We start from the raw sequence: 22,811 nt of genomic DNA, 5'->3' as shown, positions 1-22,811 counted from the left end.
TTTAAAAAGGTAAGTTTACCATATTGTGCCAGTAAGTGGCACATACTACCACATTATGGCATGAGCCTGCAGGGGGGCCACAAAATAAAAATAAAATGGTAGAGATTACTACCGCTTTGAACTACACTTGTGTTGGCGATATTTTGCTATCATGAACATACCCCAGAGTTTATAACCTCATGGATTACTCAGTCACCTTCATCTATTGAGCATGAAATTTTTTTATATTTTAAAAAATATATATGATGGGTACAGTGAAAGTTTGTAAAGCCATATCCTAATCACATAATCTAGCAACCATGAAGTCTGAGGCATGTGATGATCATTTAAGTTAAACAGCCGAAGATGTGACTTTGTCAAATGTAGATCACCAGGGCTTTTTTCAGGGGGAACTTCTGGCTCAGACCCTTGGGGTGGTGTTTCTGCTCACCACAATCACTTGTAAACACAGAAGACCGGTTTCTGTGTTTACAAGTGACAGCTCTGCACCCTGTGTGCAACTCCCATGAACTCTGCATGTAATGCAATGCTGGTATTTAATGCCCCTTTAAGACCCTTCTACTGTTTGTGAAATCTGACCACACCCACTATTTGATGTTATTTGGAGGGTGTGTGAGGAGGAGGAGATTTGGGGGGTCGTGGTTGAGTTCCAGCACCTTTTGTTTGAGAAAAAAAGCCCTGTAGATGGCCATATGTCATCTTCAGTGTGTCAAACTGAAACCACCATCCCCAAGCAGGGCTGGGGGATGATGACACCACCTCTTACCCATATATCTGCTCCCTCCTCCCCCTTGAAAGGTGCCAAATGTGACACCAGAAGGGGGGAGGGTTCCAAAAAGCAGAAGTTAAATTTTTGGGTGGAACTCCGCTTTAACATATTTAGCTACAAAAGTTTACAAGGTCCCAGATTTCATGGCACCATGATGGCTGGAATCTAAAATTTTAACTGGGTGGCTTCACAAGCATTCACACCCCTCATCATGTTCCTGGACAATCAACATCTGCCTTGACACATGCACAACGGTCAGGAGTAATTCTTGACCATTACTCTTTACAGAACTGTTTCAGTAATATTCTTGGGATGTCTGGTGTGAATCGATTTCTTGAGGTCATGCCACAGCATCTCAATCGGATTGAGGTTAAGACTCTGACTGGGCCACTCCAGAAGGCGTATTTTTTTCTGTTTATGCCATTCTGTTGATTGACTTGTATGCTTTGGGTCATTGTCCTGTTGCAACACCCATCTTCTGTTGAGCTTCAGCTGGTGGACAGATGGCCTTAAGGTCTCCTGCAAAATGTCTTGATAAACTTTGGAATTCATTTTTCCTTCGATGATAGCAATCCGTCCAGGCCCTGACGCAGCAAGGCAGCCCCAAATCATTATGCCCCCACCACCATACTTCACAGTTGGGATGAGGTTTTGATGTTGGTGTGATGTCCCTCTTTTTCTCCACACATAGTGTTGTGTGTTTCTTCCAAATAACTCAACTTTGGTTTCATCTGTCCACAGAATATTTTGCCAGTACTGCTGTGGAACATCCAGGTGCTCTTGTGCAAACTGTAAATGTGCAGCAATGTTTTTTTTGGACAGCAGTGGCTTCCTCTGTGGTATCATCCCATGAAATCCATTCTTGTTTAGTGTTTTACGTATCATAGATTCGCTAACAGGGATGTTAGCATATGCCAGAGACTTTTGTAAGTCTTTAGCTGACACTCTAGGATTCTTCTTCACCTCATTGAGCAGTCTGCGCTGTGCTCTTGCAGTTATCTTTACAGGACCGTCACTCCTAGGGAGAGTAGCAGCAGTGCTGAACTTTCTCCATTTATAGACAATTTGTCTTACCGTGGACTGATGAACAGCAAGGCTTTTGGAGATACTTTTTTATAACCCTTTCCAGCTTTATGCAAGTCAATAATTCCTAATTGTAGGTTTTCTTAGAGCTCTTTTGTGCGAGGCATCATTCACATCAGGCAATGCTTCTTGTGAAAAGCAAATCCAGAAATGATGTGTGTTTTTTACAGGGCAGGGCAGCTGTAACCAACACCTCCAATCTCATCTCATTGATTGGATTCCAGTTGGCCGACACCTCACTCCAATTAGCTCTTGGAGATGTCATTAGTCTAGGAGTTCACATACTTTTTCCACCTGCACTGTGAATGTTTACATGGTGTGTTCAATAAAAACATGGTAACATTTAATTCTTTGTGTTATTAGTTTAAGCAGACTGTGATTGTCTATTGTTGTGACTTAGATGAAGATCAGATTTTATGACCAATTTGTGCAGAAATCCATATCATTCCAAAAGAGTTCACTTTTTCTTGCAACTGTAGATATACCATGATCCAGATGTTTTTTTAATGTTTACAGACTTATTGTAATTGGTTGCTGCTGTTGGAGGGAAATTTTTATGAAAATCACTTTGATAAATGGGGTCGAGTAGTACAGTGATAGATACAAGACGACCGGATTCTGTTCAAAGTAAAGCAGCAATACAAATAAGATTGTCTCCAGACCAGGATGTTGTCTATGCTGACTGGCAAGCAGAAGACAACTGGCTGAAAGTCTTTGGGGGCAACAATCGGACAAGTTAACTGGACTTAGGTCTGTTGCCACAAGGGCAGCTGGGTCCTGCTTGCATATCCAACTGCTCTTTATATTCTATATAGGAATATCTATGGTCGGCACATGGGTTCAATCCCGGGCAGATGATCAGAAATTCCTCAGTAAATATGGGTGGGATAGAACATAAAACACACAGACAGAAAACACCAGATATACTTCACAGAACAATGGAGTTTAATCTAAAAAATATATAAAAATACACGTATTCCACAAATCTGTTTAAACAGACCCATGATTGTGGAATAATAAGCAAGTTAAGTAAACATCATTTTTTTTTTTATTAAGCAGCTTGTGCTTTACTATATCTCATTTAGGAATGTAATTAGAACATATGCTGTGTATGTTGTGTACGTCTTATAAATAAAAACAGGTTTAATACAGGAGAAATGGAAAAGAACAGACTTTTGATGCTTTATAGATAGAGTAATTCTACCCAGAACATTTTCCCAGTTCTATAATTATTTACTTACTTTACCATCTAGAATCACACCACAATAACAATTAAAGTGGAACTTTAGTAATTTTTTCATCTTTCCATCTATTAAAGGAACACTAAAGGCAAGATTTTTTTTGGGATAAAATAACAAACATGTTATACTTACCTCCAATGTGCAGCTCGTTTTGCACAGAGTGGCCCCGATCCGTGTCTTCTGGAGTCCCTCCGCGGCTGTCTCGGCTCCTCCTCACAAAAGCTTTCCACCTTCATGTGAGCTCCCTCGCATGGTGGAAAGCTTTTGCGAGCGCGCTCCCGTGATACAGCGGTGGCCATAGCCAACTGCATCACTCGGCCCCGCGGCGCTCCACGTCATTGGATGTGTTTGACAGCAGCGCCAGCCAATGGCTGCGCTGCTATCAATCAGTCCAACTTAGCCAATCAACGGCCAGGCTGGGAACCGAACAGGATGACGAGGACGCGCCCAGGACTTGCGAGGGGTGAGGTAAGTAAAACGGGGGCTCGGGGGGGGGGGGGGGGGGGCGTTGCTGTCGGATGTTTTTTCACCTTAATGCATAGGATGCATTAAGGTAAAAAAACATTTACCTTTACAACCCCTTTTCAATCTTCTGCCCTTGTTCATTTAACGTTGGATAGTAAAACATTTTTTTTTCTGCCAGTAAATACCTTATAAAGCCCACTTCCTGTTTCTTGTCTGGTCATTAGCCTAGGTTTATGACATCATACACAGCTCTCTCACTTTTGTCATAAGAGATCCAATGAGAGCTGCAGAGCTGGAGGTGTGTGTCTGTGTAAATCCAGGAAGTGAACAGGCAGCAGCTTCAGCTGCCCACAGTAAAAATGGCTGCAGCCAGACTCAGTGAAGGGAGATTTCTGCAGTATATTTGGCAAGTACAGAAACACAGTATATATAAAATAATATGCAAAGTGGTTGGAGGGAAGCTTCAGAATGGCAAAGATGTTTTCATTGCAAATTATGTGAGCAGACTAGTTTCTTTTTAAGTACCTCCACCATAGTGACATGTTTTGGGGACATGTTCCTTCTTCTGAAGAAGGGGTACAGTTCTAAAACATGCAAGTATACAGGTATACCCCAGTTTTAAGTACACAACGGGACCAGAGCATGTATGTAAAACGAAAATGTACTTAAAGTGAAACAATACCCTTTTTCACTTCAAGGGTGTAGTGGGGGGGGGGTCAGGGGCTGTAGTGGGTGTGTCAAGAGCTGTAGTTGAGGTCTCAGCGACTGTAGTGGGGGTGACAGGGGCACACTGGAACAGGGCGGGCTATGCTCTCGGAGCTTCAGCTCCTTCTACTGCGGTTGTAAAAATGTCTGTACAGTACTTGTAAGGCACTTTACATACACTCGCAGGTATGTCCTTACTCAAGAGTGTATGTGAAGTGACTGTACTTAAAGCGGGGTATGCCTGTAGTGGAGGTACTTTACCACTCACAATTTCAATTCTCCTCCTTTACAAGCTTGGGATGTGGTTGAAATTGAAATTGTCTTCCATTTGGTGCTTCCAATGTCAACCAAAGAGAATCCGTCTTGGCTTGTGCACTTCCCAATTGCCGGCTACCTAGTGAGAATGTCACAACTGCTACTCCTTTGGGATGACTTGACCTGGTGATATGTCATGATCATCTGTTTGTATTTGTATTTGAACTAGTTTACATTTATTAAACTGTTCTTACTGAACTATCCAGTGCGTGTCATTTCTGTTTCAGTTTTTTCAGGCATACATATGGCCTTTGTATATACACAAACTTGATTCTTTCCTTTATAAAGCCAGCCATAGAACTGCTGAACCAGCTGAATTTCGATCCAACTATGGGCAGGCTGATTGTACAGAAGTCAATCTCTTGATTGACTTTTGTACAACAAACCTGTAGTCTTTTTTTCCCCCCTCTATTAACCTCTTGGCGTCCAGCCGAATGATGGCTACAGCGCAGACCTGAATTGCCAGGAGGACGTCAATAGATGTCCTCCCGTGCTTAAGCTGCCTGCTATCCCCCTGCATGACGGGCACGGCTCGCTCTGTGATCACCGGCAGAAGACAGCGGGACATCGGTCCCGATCAGGGAGAGCTGCAGACAGCTCATCTGTGCCACCTGTGAGTGCCACCTACCAATGTCCACCAGGGCCGCCTATCAGTGCCCACAGTGCAAAACCTAAAAGTCACTAATCAGTGCCTCAAACAGTGCTGCCCGTCATTGCCACCTACCAGTGTCCATCATTGTCACCTACCATTGCCCGTCATTGTCACCTACCATTGCCCGACATTGTCACCTACCAGTGCCCCCTATCAGTGCCACACATCAGTACCACCCATCAGTGTCACCTTATCTGTCCCCACCAGTGCCCACAGTGCAAAATCTAAAAGTCTGGGCAGGAGGGGTTTAAGTGCCCAGTAAGCAAGTGGTTAAATCAGTGCTGCTAGCAACACTGATCATTGTATTCTGACAGTGGGAACTCTCCCCGCTGTCACAATTTAATTGTTTGGTGGGAGGCATTCTACCATGAACACATAGTGAATTAAATATTTTTTTGTTAACCCCACTGGTTGAAAAAAATAAATAAATAAATAAATAAAATAAAAAGAGCCAACTATGGCTTGCCTAGGCCTACACATGGAACATGGGAGACCGCCTGCACAGCACAAAATCATATGAGAAGAGGCTGTTGACCGACCTAAAAGCAATGTAAAAATATACACTTTAAAGCGGATGTGCCATGGGAAAATAATATTAAAAGCCAGCAGCTACAAATACTGCAGCTGCTGACTTTTAATATTAGGACACTTACCTGTCCTGGAGTCCAGCGCCGATCGCAGCAGAGCACGAGCGATCGCTCGTCAATCTGCTGCTCCCCCCGCCATCCACGCTGAGGGAACCAGGAAGTGAAGTGCTGCGGCTTCACTGCCCGGTTCCCTACGGCGCATGCGCGAGTCGCGCCGTGCCCGCTGATTGGCTCCCGCTGTGTGCTGGGAGCCAAGTGTTCCCAGCATACAACGGGGGGGGCGACGGGATGTGACGGAATGCCCGTCTTTTGCCCGTGAATGCCGGGCCGGAAGTGGGTGCAAATACCTGTCTTTAGACAGGTATCTGCACCCCCCTCCCCCCTGAAAGGTGTCAAATGTGACACCGGAAGGGGGGAGGGTTCCGATCAGCGGGACTCCACTTTAGGGTGGAGAACCACTTTAAGTGACTATATAAAACCCTTATTAGGTAAACGGAATGACTTTCAAAATTCAGCATAGTTACAAAATTAAATATATAGCATGAGCAGTTCAGACCAATTTTTCTAAAGCTGATAGTTCAAAGCGTAACTCCACTTTTGGCGAAAAAAAAAAAAAAAAACAACATTCCCACCTGGGTGATCGATGTACACTGCAAGGATTATTACTATTACCTTTGTGGCAGATGGTGCCTCTAGAGCAGGCATCTCAAACTGGCGGCCCTCCAGCTGTTGCAAAACTACAAGTCCAATGAGGCATTGCAAGAATGACAGTTACCAGCATGACTCCCACAGGCAGAGGCATGATGGGACTTGTAGTTTTACAACAGCTGGAGGGCCACCAGTTTGAGACCCTTACTCTAGAGTAATGTCACGTACACACGATCCGAATATTGTACGAAAAATGTCGTCCGAGGAAGAATCGTCCGATAATCGAATCGTTAGTACAGGGCTTCCGTGAGCCGATCATGACAGTTCATCCGATATTATTTTCCTCATACGATACCAGATCGTACGATTTTCGTTTGGTCAGTACAGTTGTCGCCCGAAAATACAACACAAATACATTACAACACATGAAATCACTTCCGATTATCGTACCAGAATTTTCGTGACTTTAGCAACCTATTCAATTTCTACTTGCGACTAGTAAACGGAAAAAGACGGACGATCTGTCGTCCGATTTTCGGATCGTGTGTACGTGGCATTAGTCTAATGGGAGTGGTTTCATAATTATCAGTCAGCAGTGGCAGCTGAAAAGCACTAATGAAGAAAGCTGCTGGGCCTGTATCTGTGTTTCTATTGGAAATATCTCACTAAAAATGACATTTTTGTTGCAGGGGATGCCTGAAATCTGACTTGTATCTCAGGCAGACTTCTAGGAAAATTGGTGAGCCAAGCAGGAAATTATGGGCCTGATCCCCAAAAGGGATACGCCGGCGTATCTACTGATACGCCGTCGTATCCCTGTTTTTATCTATGGAACTGATCCACAGAATCATTTTCACATAGATAGGCAGAAGATCCGGCATGTGTAAGGGACTTACACTGTCGGATCTTAGGATGCAGTACCGCAGCCGCCGCTGGGGGCATTTCTCGTCGAAATGCCGCTTCAGGTATGCAAATTAGCAAATTAGCATGCCGCTTCGTTTTTTCTCCGTAAGTATTAGTTTGCCGTCGCAATATTAGGGCTGTTTTTACAAGGCCTAAACTGTTTACACCTTGTAAAAGTAGACCCTTCTATCCCGCGTCGCTGTCTTTTTTTTTTCAATTTTTTTTTTTTTCCCGCCGCAACTCGTATTTTTTTTTTACGCCCGTCGCGATTCTCAAAACCCGGCGCAACGAAAAACTGCGCAAAGCACGTCGGGAAAATGATGTCGGGAGCATGCGCAGTACGTCCGGCGCGGGAGCGCGCCTAATTTAAATGGGACTCGCCCCATTAAATTAGGAATGCCTTGCGCCGGCCGGATTTAAGTTACACCGCTCAAAATTTCTAGGTAAGTGCTTTGTGGATGGGGCACTTAGATAGAGATTTTGCGGCGGTGTAACTTAAATGGCAAAAGTTACGTTGCGCCGGGTTTTTGAGGATTAGGCCCTATGTTTCTGGGGGTTATCAGTACACATTCTGTGTACAGGACAACTCCAGGTAGCCATATTGCATTGCATTGAAAAGGAAAGGTAATTTTGAATAACATTCAATTACAATATGACTTGCATTGCAATTGTACATGCTATATTATTTTTTCTTTATTTGCTATTTTTTTACTCCCCACGAAAGTGAAGTTACCCGTTAAATATTTTTAAAAATGGAATACCTGATGTCCAGCTTATATTCATGAATACTTTGTTCTGTTTTAGTGCTGGAGCCGTGGGTTCCTCCTGCAGAAATGTTCTGTACAGCATTCCTTAGTGCATGCAACTAAAAGACAAGGAATAAGAACAAACAGTAAGGCGGGTTTGTCTGTTTCTCATTATAGATTAGCTGCCAACATAAGATTTCATAGTCTGATAATGGAATAATAATGTACAATTCTTTCTCTAATAAGCCACGCTGAGAACAGAGTCAACTTCCATCAAAATCTTTAGTTATCACACTGGAGCAAGGCAACAGTCTTTGAAGAATATTTATCTTTTGCATTTAAAAAGAAAAAAACACATATCGTAAAACCTTTGAGGCATCACTGAATACACATTACAATCAAAATAAATATTCCACCTCTAGTACAAACTTTGTTTTTTGAAAAGAGAAGGAAGGGGTTAGAACTTCTGTCAAGTCTTAAATGCTGTCTGTCTTGCCATAGCTTTTGATTTAAGGATATTGGGGAACTGGAGAAAGTGCAGAGAAGGGCAACCAAACTGATAAGAGGCATGGAGGAGATCAGCTCTTGAGAAGAGGAGATTAGGGGGGGGATATAATAAACATGTACAAATATATAGGATCCATGTAGTGAACTTGGTGTTGAGTTATTCACTTTACAGTCAACACAAAAGGACAAGAGGATACTCTTTACGTCTAGAGGAAAAAAGATTTCATCTCCAAATACGGAAAGGTTTCTTCACGGTAAAAGCTGTGAAAATGTGGAATAGACTCCCTCCAGAGATGGTTCTGGCCAGCTTTAGCTTTAGCTTAAATTGCTTTAAGAAAGGCCTGGATTATTTCCTAAATGTACAGAATATAACTGGGTACTGACATTTATAGTTAGAGTTGATCCAGGGAAAATCCGATTTGCCTCATAGGGGATCAGGAAGGATTTTTTTCCCCCTGCTGTAGCAAATTGGATCATGCTCTGCTGGGGTTTTTTGCCTTCCTCTGGATTAACTGTGGGTATAGAATTGGGTATATGGGATTGTATGATATTTTTTTTTATGGTTTAACTAGATGGACGTGTGTATTTTTTCTACCTGACTAACTATGCAACTATGTTTTGTCCCACACCAGTCACCTGGATTGGAGATCCAATAAAGCCCAGACAGAGGTTCTAAATCCTGCCATACACAGCCTAAATTCGGGCAGTTGGTGCCCCTGTCTGCAAACACGATCTTGACAAAAGTCGACTGGAGATCGGCTTTTATCACAGGAGCCAACTGAAAAACTGGTCAGCCAAATGGCACCTGAATCCAATCAGATACTTTCTCTGTTCAGGTAATCAGACAGCCACGACTTCCAGCTGTCAAAATACAATACATGAAAAAGAAGATTGGTCGATTCATGCTGTATAGCGTGGATGGAGGAATCTGTTGGATTTTTTTCGCTTGGCCTAGCTGTTTAAAAAAATCTATAAGTGATTGTCCAGCTTATTCTGTTTTCACCCTCCTAGAAAATGTATTATCCATCAAATAGAAAGCAAAGAGAAATCCAATCACCTCACAGGAGGTCCAAACTCTTCCCCACACTAGGGAAAGTTTTGGTTGGAGTTGGGCTTAAAATATACAGTGCCTTGAAAAAGTATTCACACCCCTTGAAATGTTCCACATTTCGTCATGTAAGGCCCCTTTCACACGTGTGCACCATATGTCCGCATTTTCATTCATCCGTTTGCGGATGAAAACGGGACATACATTGGTCCCTATGTGATTGCGGGTGTCAGTGGATAAACATCCGCTGACACCCGTAATCACCCGCCTCCGCAAAGATCCCATTTTGCGGACGGAAGAAAATCCTATTTTTTCTTCCGTCTGCGGATCGGAGTGGATTAACACGGACACACGGTCCGTGTTCATCCGATCCCCCCATAGGGGAGAGCAGAGAAAAGACAGGGCGGTCCCTGCACATTGTGCGGGGACCGCCCTGTCAGCCGACGGCTCAGCGGGAATTTTACGGAGCGATCCCCGCTGAGCTGACGGACACACGGAGGCGGATCATTACTGATCCGCCTCGTGTGAAAGGGCCCTTACAATCAAAAATGTAAATGTATTTTATTGGGTTTTTATGTGATAGGCCAACACAAAGTGGCACATAATTGTGAAGTGGAAGGAAAATTATAAATGGTTTTAATTTTTTTTTTTTTACAGATAAATATCTGAAAAGTGTGGGGGTGGAGGCATTTGTATTCAGCCCCCGAGTCAATACTTTGTAGAACCACTTTTCGTTGCAATTAAAGCTGCAAGTCTTTTTGGGGATGTTTCTACCAGCTTTGCACATCTAGGAGAGTGAAATGTTTGCCTATTCTTTGCAAAATATCTCAAGCTCTGTCAGATTGGATGGAGAGGGTCTGTGAACAGCAATTTTCAGGTCTTGCCTTAGATTCTCAATTGGATTTAGATCTGAGCTTTGATTGGGCCATTCTAACACATGAATATGCTTTGATCGAAACCATTCCGTTGTAGCTCTGGCTGTACGTTTAGGGTCGTTATCCTGCTGGAAGGTGAACCTCCGCCCCGGTCGCAAGTCTTTTTCCGACTCTAACAGGTTTTCATCTAATATTGCCCTGTATTTGGCTCCATACATCTTCCCATCAACTCTGACCAGCTTCCCTGTCCCTGATGAAGAAAATCTCCACAACATGATGCTACCACCACCATGTTTCACGGTGTGGATGGTGTGTTTAGGGTGATGTGCAGAAAAAATGTGCATTTAATATTTTTTTTCTAAAAAGTGAACTTTTCCTTGCAGCCCACAATGTGTAAGTGGTGGAGTCCTATGGAGTTCTCTTTGCTAGGAGCATTTTTTGTAAACAACTACATTTTTCACTTATCTTGTTTTCCGCTGGCTCTGACTGAGCACATTTGTAAAGCGTGTGTGTTTTTTTTAACTATGTTTTTTACAGCAGCGGTATGGCCATGCAGTTCCTTTTTAAATGAGCCTGGATGCTGGACATTTCAATAAGGACCCAAACAAAGAACAGGGCTTGTTTACACTTGCGGCTAAGCCACCTTTTTACAGCTCCTCAATCGCCCCCCACAACTGTGTCCAATGCATGGGGCTGCTGCATGGTAGTTGGGCATTTTGATGGTTAAAACAGGCGGGGAGGAGGTGACATATCACCTTATCATCGTCTGTTGATCACCTCTGATCCAGGCTTTTCAGAGGGATGGCAATCCTTGAGCCATGCTAAAACTTTTTGCAGTTCGTGTTCCAAGTGAGAATCAAAAACAAGACCCCAGTGCTGCAAGGCAAGATTTGCAAATCCTCAATAAAACGTTATTTATTGATAATAAAAAAGGGAAGATGGAAAATGTGTAAAATGCGACAATCTGTGTACACAGGTGGCTTTGGAAAAAACAAGGCAAGAGAATTCAAAAGAACAAAAAAAAAAAAAAGGGATTTTTAATAACAGCTTACCTGTAAAATCCTTTTCTTGGAGTACATCACGGGACACAGAGCAGCATAGTAATGACTATGTGGGTTATAGAGCCTACCTTCAGGTGATGGACACTGGCACTCAAAGACAGGAAGTTCCCTCCCTATATAACCCCTCCCACACTGGGAGTACCTCAGTTTTGTAGCAAGCAATACAGGTCCCAATATTCCCCAAGAGGGGCGGGAGCTCTGTGTCCCGTGATGTACTCCAAGAAAAGTATTTTACAGGTAAGCGGTTATTAACAATCCCTTTTTTTTTATCGTACATCACGGGACACAGAGCAGCATAGTAATGACTATGTGGGATGTCCTATAGCAATGCCCAATGAGGGGAGGGAAAACAAGAAGTAAATAAATATATATAGGCTCCCCCGGATGCGGGGATCTAAACAGCAGCCTGCAGAACGGCCTGCCCAAAGGCTATGTCCGTGCGCCTTCTAACATCCAACTGGTAGAATTTCTGTAAATGTGTGGACTGACGACCAGTTTGCCGCCCTACAGACTTGAGCCATGGAAACCTGATGATGCACAGCCCAAGAAGCCCCCACTGCCTTGGTGGAGTGAGCTTTTATTGATATTGGGGGATCTTTCCCCTTTAATCCGTAGGCCTGCCGGATCCATCTGGAAATAGTGGCCCTAGACGCTGCCTGGCCCCTTTTAGGACCATCTGGCAGGACAAATAAGACATCAATCTTTCGGATCTGGGCAGTAGCCTTCAGATAGACTTTGACCGCCCTTGCCACATCCAATGAATGTAGTAACCTTTCCTTTCCAGAACACGGATTTGGAAAAAAGGAAGGAAGAATAAGATCCTGGTTTAAATGGAAACTCAAAGCTACCTTCGGGAGGAAGGATGGATGAGGCCGAAGAACGACCCTATCCATGTGGATGACCAAATATGGTTCCCGACTCAGACTTTTCTGGCCGAAGACATGGCCACCAGGAACACCAGCTTCCTAGTTAGGAAGGAATTTCCCTTAATGGTTCAAAGGGCTGTTTCTGTAGAGCCAATAGGACCAGATTTAGGTCCCAAGGACACAAGGGGGTCTTAACTGGAGGATTCATCCGCAAGACTCCCTGCAAAAAAACCTTGATCAGAGAGTGGGTAGCTAATGGTCTCTGAATTAATACGGACAGAGCCGATATCTGCTCTTTAATGGTGCTGACGGCTAGCTTCATGTCCACACCCAGTTGAAGAAATTCCAGAATCCTTCCAACAACAAACTTACAAGGGTGCCACCCCCTAGTTTCACACCAGGCTATGTAAGCCTTCCAGACCCTGTAATAGATTCGTCTTGACACAGGCTTTCTGGCATTAGAGTGGCTATTACTGGCCTAGGGAGCCCTCTCCTTTCCAAGATGTAGGATTCAGTCGCCAAGCCATTAAACTTAGCGATTGTAAGGAAGGGTGGAATATCGGGCCCTGAGGTAGCAGATCTGGCCGAAGTGGAAGGGACCACAGATCCCCCACTGACATCCTTACGATTAGTGTATACCACGACCTTCGGGGGCCATGCCGGAGCTATCAGAATTACCGGCTTGCCTTCTACCCAAATCCTGCGAAGGAGCCGGGGTAAAAGATGCACAGGCGGGAAGGCGTATACCAACCGAGGCCCGGGTACCGTCCACTTTGGCTATGAAGCACTTTGAATGGATCCGGATTCTTAGCCTGCTCTAGTCCAAGAAGGACCTCATAAGCAAGAGCTTTCACGAACGTGACCAACACCTAAGACACTGGCGAAAAAACTGAGGTACTCCCAGTGTGGGAGGGGTTATATAGCGAGGGAACTTCCTGAGTGCCAGTGTCCATCACCTGAAGGTAGGCTCTATAACCCACATAGTCATTACTATGCTGCTCTGTGTCCCGTGATGTACGATAAAGAAAAATGAATAAATAAATATTATGTCTGCAATGTAACATATCAGTATTAGCTCATGAATTAATCTGGAGAATGTTTGAGGTTAGATTACATATGTTATGTGATACTGGCTATAAATAATAGCCAAGACTGTACAGTGTACACAACATTTCCTGTGTATGACAATACAATACCCAGCACAGCTGATGAGTGTACAGATAAAACACATACCTTGTCTGTCAGGAGCTTGGCCAGGTTCTTCTGCTTCCTCCCCAGATACTGATCATATAGCTGGCTCAGCTTGTTGGCTAGGACATGCTCCCTACTGAAAAGGGGATGATGGGTAAACACAATTCCGGAAATGTCTATGTCCAGCTGAAACTCTCCCAGTAGTCCCCCAGTTCCCACCATGTATTGGCTGGATTTCTTAGATGGAATTGCCTTGTGAAAAGAGAAACTCAAGTTGGGTTGATATAAACAAAAACCAGAGATAAACTACAATGTAATGTCATCATTTAAAGTGAATTCAATAAGCAATTTTCTTCCCTTCAAAAGAATTGAAGAAAATGGCTTGATTCATCATCACATCGGTGTTGATGGGGCTTTATTTAATAAATACAATTCTATTATGAACAGTAGTTCAACCTAACCAATTAGAATTCAGCTTTAAGCAATTTATCATTATCATGTAAACGGATGTGCAATTGGCTACCATAAACCGGTACTATGTATACATACCTTTAAATAAAGGGTCTCCAGTGCTGGGTCTAAGCCTTCATGCAGAGTAAATATAGGCGGTCTTGTGGTTGAAGTTTTTATAGGATTAGGCAATGCTAAAATGTTTCCATCATCACCAAACCATTTCTTTCCCTGTGTACAAATGAACAACACAAATACAATGAAAAGTAAAAAGGTGACAAGCCACAGTCAGTCTCAGATAGTTCCTACAGTCCAGAATACACAGATCCTATTAATACAGTCAGCTACTCTAACAGCAAAATAAATATGCAAGTACAGATGATGAGGGATATGTACTGTAACGGAAGGCCCCACACTCCGCTTGAGCGCTTCTTTCATATACCGCTTCTTTCCAGTCTGAATATAGATATTCCAACCGCTGACAACCACAACCAAGACAATACTTGTTTGGTTGCTCACCATGAACTGTTGTTTATTAGAACAAGAATACAGTCTTATATACAGTTGAAGAGGAGGTCCCCCCCCCCCCGCTCATATTTCTCTAACAATAGGAGGTGCATGGGGAGCTGAAACAAGGGTTTGCCAAAAGATTCTGGGTTCCAAGGGCCCTCCTGTCACAAGTACAATAGCTAAATCAAAAGACAAATATTTAGTATGGCGTGTATAAGCAGTAGAAAAAAAGAAATGTTCCTGGACTGCTGCACTCTGATAGGCGATTTATTGAAACAAAATAAACAAAGGATAAAATCCAAAGCTGTATAACATCCATGACTAAGCATCTATCCATGATGTGAAACACGTTAGCTTTTTGTCCCCTATGTCGACTTTCTACCATTGATTGCAGTGTTGCATGATTTTTTGGATGTTATACAGCCTTGGATTTTATCCTTTGTTCATTTTGTTTCAATAAATCGCCTATCAGAGGACTTGACGAAGGGCTCTGACCCGATACATGTCGTCTTAGCTTGTAGCTGCAACAATCTCCTGTTCCCAGCCTGTGCAGCACCTCCGTGCCGTTCATCACACAGATGCTCTGATTCCCCGAGACATCGCTTCAGCCTACCAACCACCAACTCAGCACTCCACCCACTTTGGTTGTTTGGGCCACGCCTCCAACCTTCCATCCTATCCTGCAAGTCCTGTCACCGCCCCTCCGCTCAGCATCAGTGAGACGTCCTGCACAGCTTGAGTGGAGCGCGCGTCTCCATTGCCTACGGTGCAAAAGGACTGACAGTTTCTTCTCATCCACGGCCGACCGTATGTCCGTTCGCCGGATCGCCCACATATCCATCTGGGTCATGGTAAGAGCGCAGCATATCGCCCACGCTTGATGCCCAATGCTTTTGCTTTGTTTACTTCACGTGTGACGCTCTGCCTGTGGGAGGAGTTTTTCGCTCAGCAGAAGTGCTTCTATATTTGCATTAGCCTTGCGGTTTACTGTCTTGGAGGTCCACTATCACGTGGAACTGCTCCTAATTGCACTGTGCATATCTTGCTTCACAAGGTTGAATTCTGGAGATTCTTGCCCTTGAGACATTTTAATAAAGTTATCATTTACATGATTGTGGGGCTCGCTCATCCTCTTTTGTTGTAGCGCTACCCTGAAGGATTTCTTTGGTCTGCTATCAGAGTGCAGCAGTCCAGGAACATTTCTTTTTTCCACGGATCAGCGCAGAGTCTGCACCTGTCAGTACTACAGGGCGGGAGCACAGCATAGGTTGCAGGGCTTGGAGCGGTACTCTTTTCCCATGTATAAGCAGTAATTTGAACTGCAGCAGGTAACAATGAACAAGATTTACAAAAAGTTATGCCAACTACTGCGCTATTTACAAATGTATGCCTATAATTTACACAAGACATTACAGATTATACTGTATTATGCACAGCTGTGCGATTCATATACCGTATAGGAAATGGAATTATACAGAATGACACTTTATAACCCCCCCATCCCTCACTGCCTTCCATGTGTTGTTTGTGCCGTTTAAAACCACCTTATAGCATCATTATGTACAGATTGTATCAATTGTTAATCTGCTATGTCTAAGATTTCTATTAAAGCTGGCTATAGATGGTTCGAAATCCAGCCGGTTCAGTAGGAACTGGACAAATTTTCATCCATCTATGGCAGGTATCCTTAAACTACGGCCCTCCAGCTGTTGTGGAACTACACGTCCCATGAGGCATTGTAAACCTCTGACATTCACAGACATGACTAGGCATAATGGGAATTGTAGTTGCTGAACAACTGTAGGGCCGTAGTTTGAAGATCCCTAATCTATGGGCAGCCTGGTTGTAGGCAGGGATGGACTGGCAATTGGGACTACAGGGAGTTTCCCGGTGGGCCGTTGGCTCAGTGGGCTGGCTTCAGTGACAGCAGACCGCCGCCCCCCCTCCGCTCCTCTGTCTCTCCCTCCCCGCAGCACTCACCTGGGGGGGAACAGAGAAGCAGGGGGAAGACCAGAGAAGCAGGGGGGACGACAGAGGAGCATGGGGGAGGGGACAGACAGCTGACTTAACAGTTATGGCCTGGGAGTTTCTCACTTCTGCCTAATCTTGTCCCATAAGGGGGGAGGGGGCACCAAACTGATTATTTTCCCCGGGTGAAATAATGTCTAGCTTCCCCACTGGTACCGCCTATAAAAGTACCAGCTGTTCTACTCTAATAAAGTAGAACGGCTAGTGGCTAGTGAAGGGGGAGAGGGGGCTTGGGGGGCCGGGGGTGCGGGAGTTGTCCGGCCGCCATGGGAGAGACCTGTCAAAGTGGGCCAGTCTGGATGAAGTCCAGGGCCAAATGTTTGTCCCAGTCCAGCCCTGGTTGTAGGGAAGCCGATTCATCGATGGACTTCAGTACAACCAGCCTATGTTTTTTTTTTTCACCCTATCACTACCAGTGGCTATAGCCACCAACAGTGATCATTGTATTCGGTTGGTAGGGAAGGCTCCCCCCGGGCTAAATGCAGTAGTGCTGCAGGAGGGATTCCCCCATCAACACTGACTGTGTTGTCAATACAGTCCTATGGGCAGAAAAATGCACAAACTGGGCCTCCTTGCTGCTTCAAACACAGACAGTGCCTTCAAATTATTCATACCTCTTGAAATGTTCCACATTTTGTCCGGTTACAACCAGAAACCTAAATTTATTTTTTGGGGATTTTATGTGACCAACACAAAATGGCACATAATTGTGAAGTGGAAGGAAAATTATAAATATTTTTCATTTTTTTTTACAAATAAATATCTGAAAAGTGTGGCATGCATTTGTATTCAGCCCCCCTTACTCTGATACCCTTAATGTAAATCCAGTGGAACCAATTGTCATTAAAAGCCACCTAATTAGTAAATAGAGTCCACATGTGTGTAATTTAATCTCAGTATAATTACAGCTGTTCTGTGAAGCCCTCAGATGTTTGTTAGAGAACCTTAGTGAACAAACAGCATCATGGAGGCCAAGGAACACACCAGACAGGTTAGGGATAAAGTTGTAGAGAAGTTTAAAGAAGGGGTCAGGTTATAAAAAAATATCCCAAGCTTTGAACATTTCTCGGAGCACTGTTCAATCCATCATCCGAAAATGGAAAGAGTATGGCACAACTGCAAACCTACCACCGTCCACCTAAACGTACAGGCTGGGCAAGGACAACATTAAATCAGAGTAGTAGCCAAGAGGCCCATGGTAACTCTGGAGGAGCTGCAGAAATCCACAGCTCAGGTGGAAGAATATGTCCACAGGCCAACTATTAGTCATACACTCCACAAATCTGGCCTTTATGGAAGAGTGGCAAGGAGAAAACCATTGTTGTTGAAAGAAAGCCATTAGAAGTCCAGTTTGCAGAAGTCTGTGTGGTGGACATAGCAAACATGTGGAAGAAGGTATTTTTGTCAGATGAGACCGAAATGTAACCCTTTGTCCTTAAAGCAAAACACTATGGGCCAGATTCACAGGGCAGATACGACGGCGTATCTCCCGATATCCTATCATCATAGAATCAGTTACGCATAGATAGCCATAAGATCCGACAGGTGTAATTGTTTTACACTGTCGGATCTTAAGATGCAATACCGCGGCCGCCGCTGGGGGGAGTTCGCGTCGTAAACCAGCGTCGGGTATGCAAATTAGGAGTTACGGCGATCCACAACGGTTTTTCGCGTTCACTACGTCGCCGCTAGTCTAGTTTCCCGTCGCAAAGTTAGTAGTTTTTTTGGTGCCTTAACTTTACACAGCAATCGTATTGCTGTATAAAGTATGGCCGTCGTTCCCGCGTCGAAATTTAAAAAATAACGTCGTTTGCGTAAGCCGTCCGGGAATACGGAATTACGCTACACGCGTCGCCCTTCGAAAAAATGACGTCACTTCGCGCAAAGCATGGCGGGAGTTCGGAAATGGAGCATGCGCGGTAGGTCCGGCGCGGGAGCGCGCCTAATTTAAATGGCACACGCCCATTTGAATTGGCCCGCCTTGCGCCGGAGGCCGCCGGCGTAGTTTTCATCGCAAGTGCTTGGTGAATCAGGCACTTGCGATGAAAAATTGCGGCGGTGTAACGTATGATACGTTACGCCGTCGGTCATCTACGTGAATCTGGCCCTATGTTCACCCCCCCCCCCTGATCTCCAGGCCGGATGACCGCGATTTTCGGGTGAGGCCATAGGAAAGTCCCCGGCTTCGGCCCAGCTCCAGAGCGGCGGCCATCTTGGTACACCCGGCGGCGGCTGTCTCGTCAGAAAGTGAGGTTTTGTCGCCGCCATCTTGCTCCACCCCACACTCCTGCACAATAATGATAGTGAGAAGGGAGCAAGCGGACATCTTGTTACACCCAACAGTAATTTTCAACACTAAACTGAGCTTATGTGGTTAAATACAGTATATGTAAATCTGACAGACTGTTTACATGTTAAATTTTAAAAGCACCAGCAAACCTTACATGGTTGCTAATGTGACAGAACACCTCTGATTTTCACATTTAGTTAAATGTGAAAATCAGAGGTGTTCTTTCACATTTGCAACCAGGTAAGGTCAGCAGATTTGCTGCGGCTTTTAAAATTTAACATGTAAACAGTCCGTCAGATTTCCATATACTGTATTTAACCACATAAGCGCAGTTTAGTGTTAAAAATAACAAATACAATTTTGAGAATCGTGACAGAATCGTGATCTTAATATTATACAAAAGAATCGCGATTCTCATTTTTCCCAGAATCGTGCAGCTCTATGTTGTGGGGATACTTTTCTTTAGCAGGGACAGGGAAGCTGGTCAGAGTTGATGAAAAGATGGATGGAGCCAAATACAGGGCAATCTTATGCCGCGCAATGTCTCCTGGGAGTGAGTGTTGATCCTCCCAGGAGACGATTGACGTGCGGGTAAAGCGTGTCACGCCTTCCGAAAATATCCGAAGGGGACTCGGCTCTTTACGGCGCTATACGCGCCTGCTGTGTAGAGCTGACTGCGCAGGCGCCGTAAAGTGCAGAGTCCCCCTCGGATATTTTCGGAAGGCGATGACGCGCTTTACCCGCACGTCAATCATCTATGCCTTGTCTTAGGAACGCCTACTCCCAAGGGGAACGAGAACCCGGAAGCCCGGTGAAACCAATCATGAGACCGTAAGTACAGCGGATAAAAAAAAATAATCCAGCATACTGTAGATGTCAGCAGTATGCTGGATGTAACGGTCTATTGATGTTTTAGGGTGAACCCCCGCTTTAAGATCCAACAATGTAAAATATGATTTTTTGCCATTTTTCAAGTGGTCTTAAACTTTTGATCAGGACTGTACTTACATTTTTGGTTGTCACATGACAAAATGTCAAGGGGTATGAATACTTTTTCAAGGCACTGTATAATATTCTGTTCACCCTGTATTTATATCCATGTGCATGAGCCCTAAAGCTTGACTACAGCCAAACCCTTTTATTTTTATTGATGTCCCCTCTGGGCTCGATTTGCCCCCAATTCCGGTCCTGCTGGTTGAGGGGTCACAGAGGCAGGAACTCATGGTAAATCTCTCCAATGGGGAATCTTTCCACAGGACACAAACTGCAGTAAAAAAACTTTTTCAGTAAGGTGAGAAAAAAAAAAAAAAGGTAAAACTTCTGTGAAGTTTACATTGGGGTAGATTCAGCAAGCAATTACGCCTGCGTATCCATAGATACGCAGCGTAATTGCTAAGTAGCGCCGGCGTATCAACTTTCTGTATTCAGAAAGCTAGATACGCCGACTGTAGCCTAAGATACCACTGGCATAAGTCTCTAATGCCGTCGTATCTTAGGGTGCATTCTGACGCTGGCCGCTAGGTGGCGCACCCGTAGTTGTCAGCGTAGAGTATGCAAATTGCATACTAACGCCGATTCACAAACGTCGTTTGCGTACGTCGTTTTCGCCGTAAGGCTGCTCCTGCTATTAGGAGGCGCAGCCAATTGCAAGTATGGACGTCGTTCCCGCGTCACGATTTTTAAAATGTGCGTTGTTTGCGTAATTCGTTCGTGAATGGCGCTGGACGCCATTAACGTTCACGTCTAAGCCAATGACGTCCTTGCGACGTCATTTACCGCAATGCACATCGGGAAATTTTCCCGATGGAGCATGCGCAGTACGTTCGGCGCGGAAACGCGCCTAATTTAAATGATCCACGCCCCCTACGGGATCATTTAAATTACGCGCGCTTACGCCTGCCCCTTTTACGAAACGCCGCCGCAAATTACGGAGCAAATGCTTCGTGAATGAAGCGTAGCTCCAGTAATTTACAGAGGCGTAGCGTAAAAACGGTACGCTGCGCCGCCGTACCAGTGCGTGCCCCTACCTAAATCTGGGCCATTGTTTTTTTGAATCTTCTGGTCATGGTGACTCCCATTTACCTTATTTATTCTCCTGGTGACACAGGCATAATAAAACGTCTTGATCCCTTTGAGTCCGTATTACACCCTCAACACCCTATGGAAACTTCTCTCCTTAAACTCATAAATGACCTACTAACAGCTAAAACCAATGGACACTATTCTGTCCTACTGCTCTTGGATCTCTCTGCTGCCTCCTTCTCAAAAAACTCCACTTCCTCCTCTCGCTTTCTCTGTCAGTGTCCCCCAAGGTTCTGTTCTTGGACCTCCTTTTCTCAATCTACACCACCTCTCCCTGGGTCAATTGATTCGTACCCCATGGCTTCCAATATCTCTACGCTGATGACACCCAAATCTATCTGCACCCCCCCCCCCCCAGCTCTCTCCATCTGTCCATTTCCACCGATTTCTCTGCCAAAATCAATGGCTCAACTATCAAGCTGCCCTCCCATGCCAAGGACTTAGGGCCAAATTCACAAAAGGGATACGACGGCGTATCTGCTGATACGCCGTCGTATCCCTGTTTCTATCTATGCGACTGATTCATAGAATCAGTTACGCATAGATATCCCTAAGATCCGACAGGTGTAATTGTTTTACACTGTCGGATCTTAGGATGCAATTCCGCGGCCGCCGCTGGGGGGAGTTCTCGTCGTAAACCATCGTCGGGTATGCAAATTAGTACTTACGGCGATCCACGAAACTTTTTCCCTTCGTTAAGTCGCCGCAAGTGTTAGTTTGCCGTCGCAAAGATAGGGTACCTTTTACAAAGTGTAAAGTTAGTACACCATGTAAAAGTATATCCGTCTTTCCCGCGTCGCAAGTCTTTTTTACCCGTCGCGATTCACAAAACCTTGGCGCAAAGTAACTTCACGCAAAGCACGTCGGGAAATTTGCGTCGGGAGCATGCGCAGTACGTCCCGCGCCTAATTTAAATGGGACTCGCCCCATTTGAATTGGCCCGCCTTGCGCCGGACGGATTTAGGATACACCGCCGCAAATTTCCAGGTAAGTGCTTTGTGGATCGGGCACTAACTTGGGAAATTTGCGGCGGTGTAACTTAAATCGTTTAAGTTACGTTGCGCCCAGGCTACGTGAATCTGGCCCTTTGGTCCTGGGCTCCGAACTAACCTTTCGACCTCTAAATAGGCTATCCCCCCTTCAGTCCATCATGAACGCTGCTGCCAGGCTCATCCACCCTACAAACCGCTCAGCGTCTGCTACACCCTTCTGCCAATCCCTCGATTGGTTGCCACTCAACCAACAAATTAAATTCAAGATACTAACAATAACTTACAAAGCCTCAGTGAGGTCACAGACGGCAATAAATATCAGACAGAAGTACTAGCTCTTCCTTATAATTTAAAATAATTAATACATTTGAAAACATTGGCTGAATTTGGTCTGTTCCCAGGAAAAATGCTAAATTCAGGAATACACATATTAACTGAAGAACAATACACTAGAGTCTGCTTTTCATTGTTGGTAGCAGTTTTAATTATGTTTTTTGAATTCCTGAAAGACATTAAGCCTTGTACTAACAACATCCGTCTGTGTGTTCCAATCACAAACTCAACACTCATGAGTCAATTATCTGCCAGATTTAGAGCTTGTACATGCGAGTGTCAGGTGACATTTCAAGTGGACTACACTGGCCTGACCTTAAAATACCCTTTGTGTCTGCATGTTGCGGTAATTTGTGCAATAAGTAACTACAAAACATGTTAAATTTTTGGTGTGTTACACTGACTACAATTTAGAATGCACTTTTACAGTAGACCACAAGGCAGCGGCATTGTACACACACTTG

The 22,811-nt window shown here is 44.5% G+C and overlaps 1 protein-coding gene across 1 annotated transcript in view; it reads right to left on the bottom strand.

Moving 5' to 3' along the window:
• The window catches only part of CC2D2A (coiled-coil and C2 domain containing 2A), a 196,974-nt gene that overhangs the window by 124,962 nt on the left and 49,201 nt on the right, over positions 1 to 22,811 (bottom strand). Inside the window, exons 10-12 of the mRNA XM_040335450.1 lie at positions 14,212 to 14,343; positions 13,705 to 13,914; positions 8,130 to 8,233 (exon numbers count right to left, since the gene is read on the bottom strand). Of these exons, the coding sequence (XP_040191384.1) occupies positions 8,130 to 8,233; positions 13,705 to 13,914; positions 14,212 to 14,343 (446 nt within the window). The remainder of the gene's footprint in view (positions 1 to 8,129; positions 8,234 to 13,704; positions 13,915 to 14,211; positions 14,344 to 22,811) is intronic.

Source organism: Rana temporaria, chromosome 1 (assembly GCF_905171775.1).
Source record: "Rana temporaria chromosome 1, aRanTem1.1, whole genome shotgun sequence".
NCBI lineage: Eukaryota > Metazoa > Chordata > Amphibia > Anura > Ranidae > Rana > Rana temporaria.
This window is presented reverse-complemented; position numbering and strand designations above follow the sequence as displayed.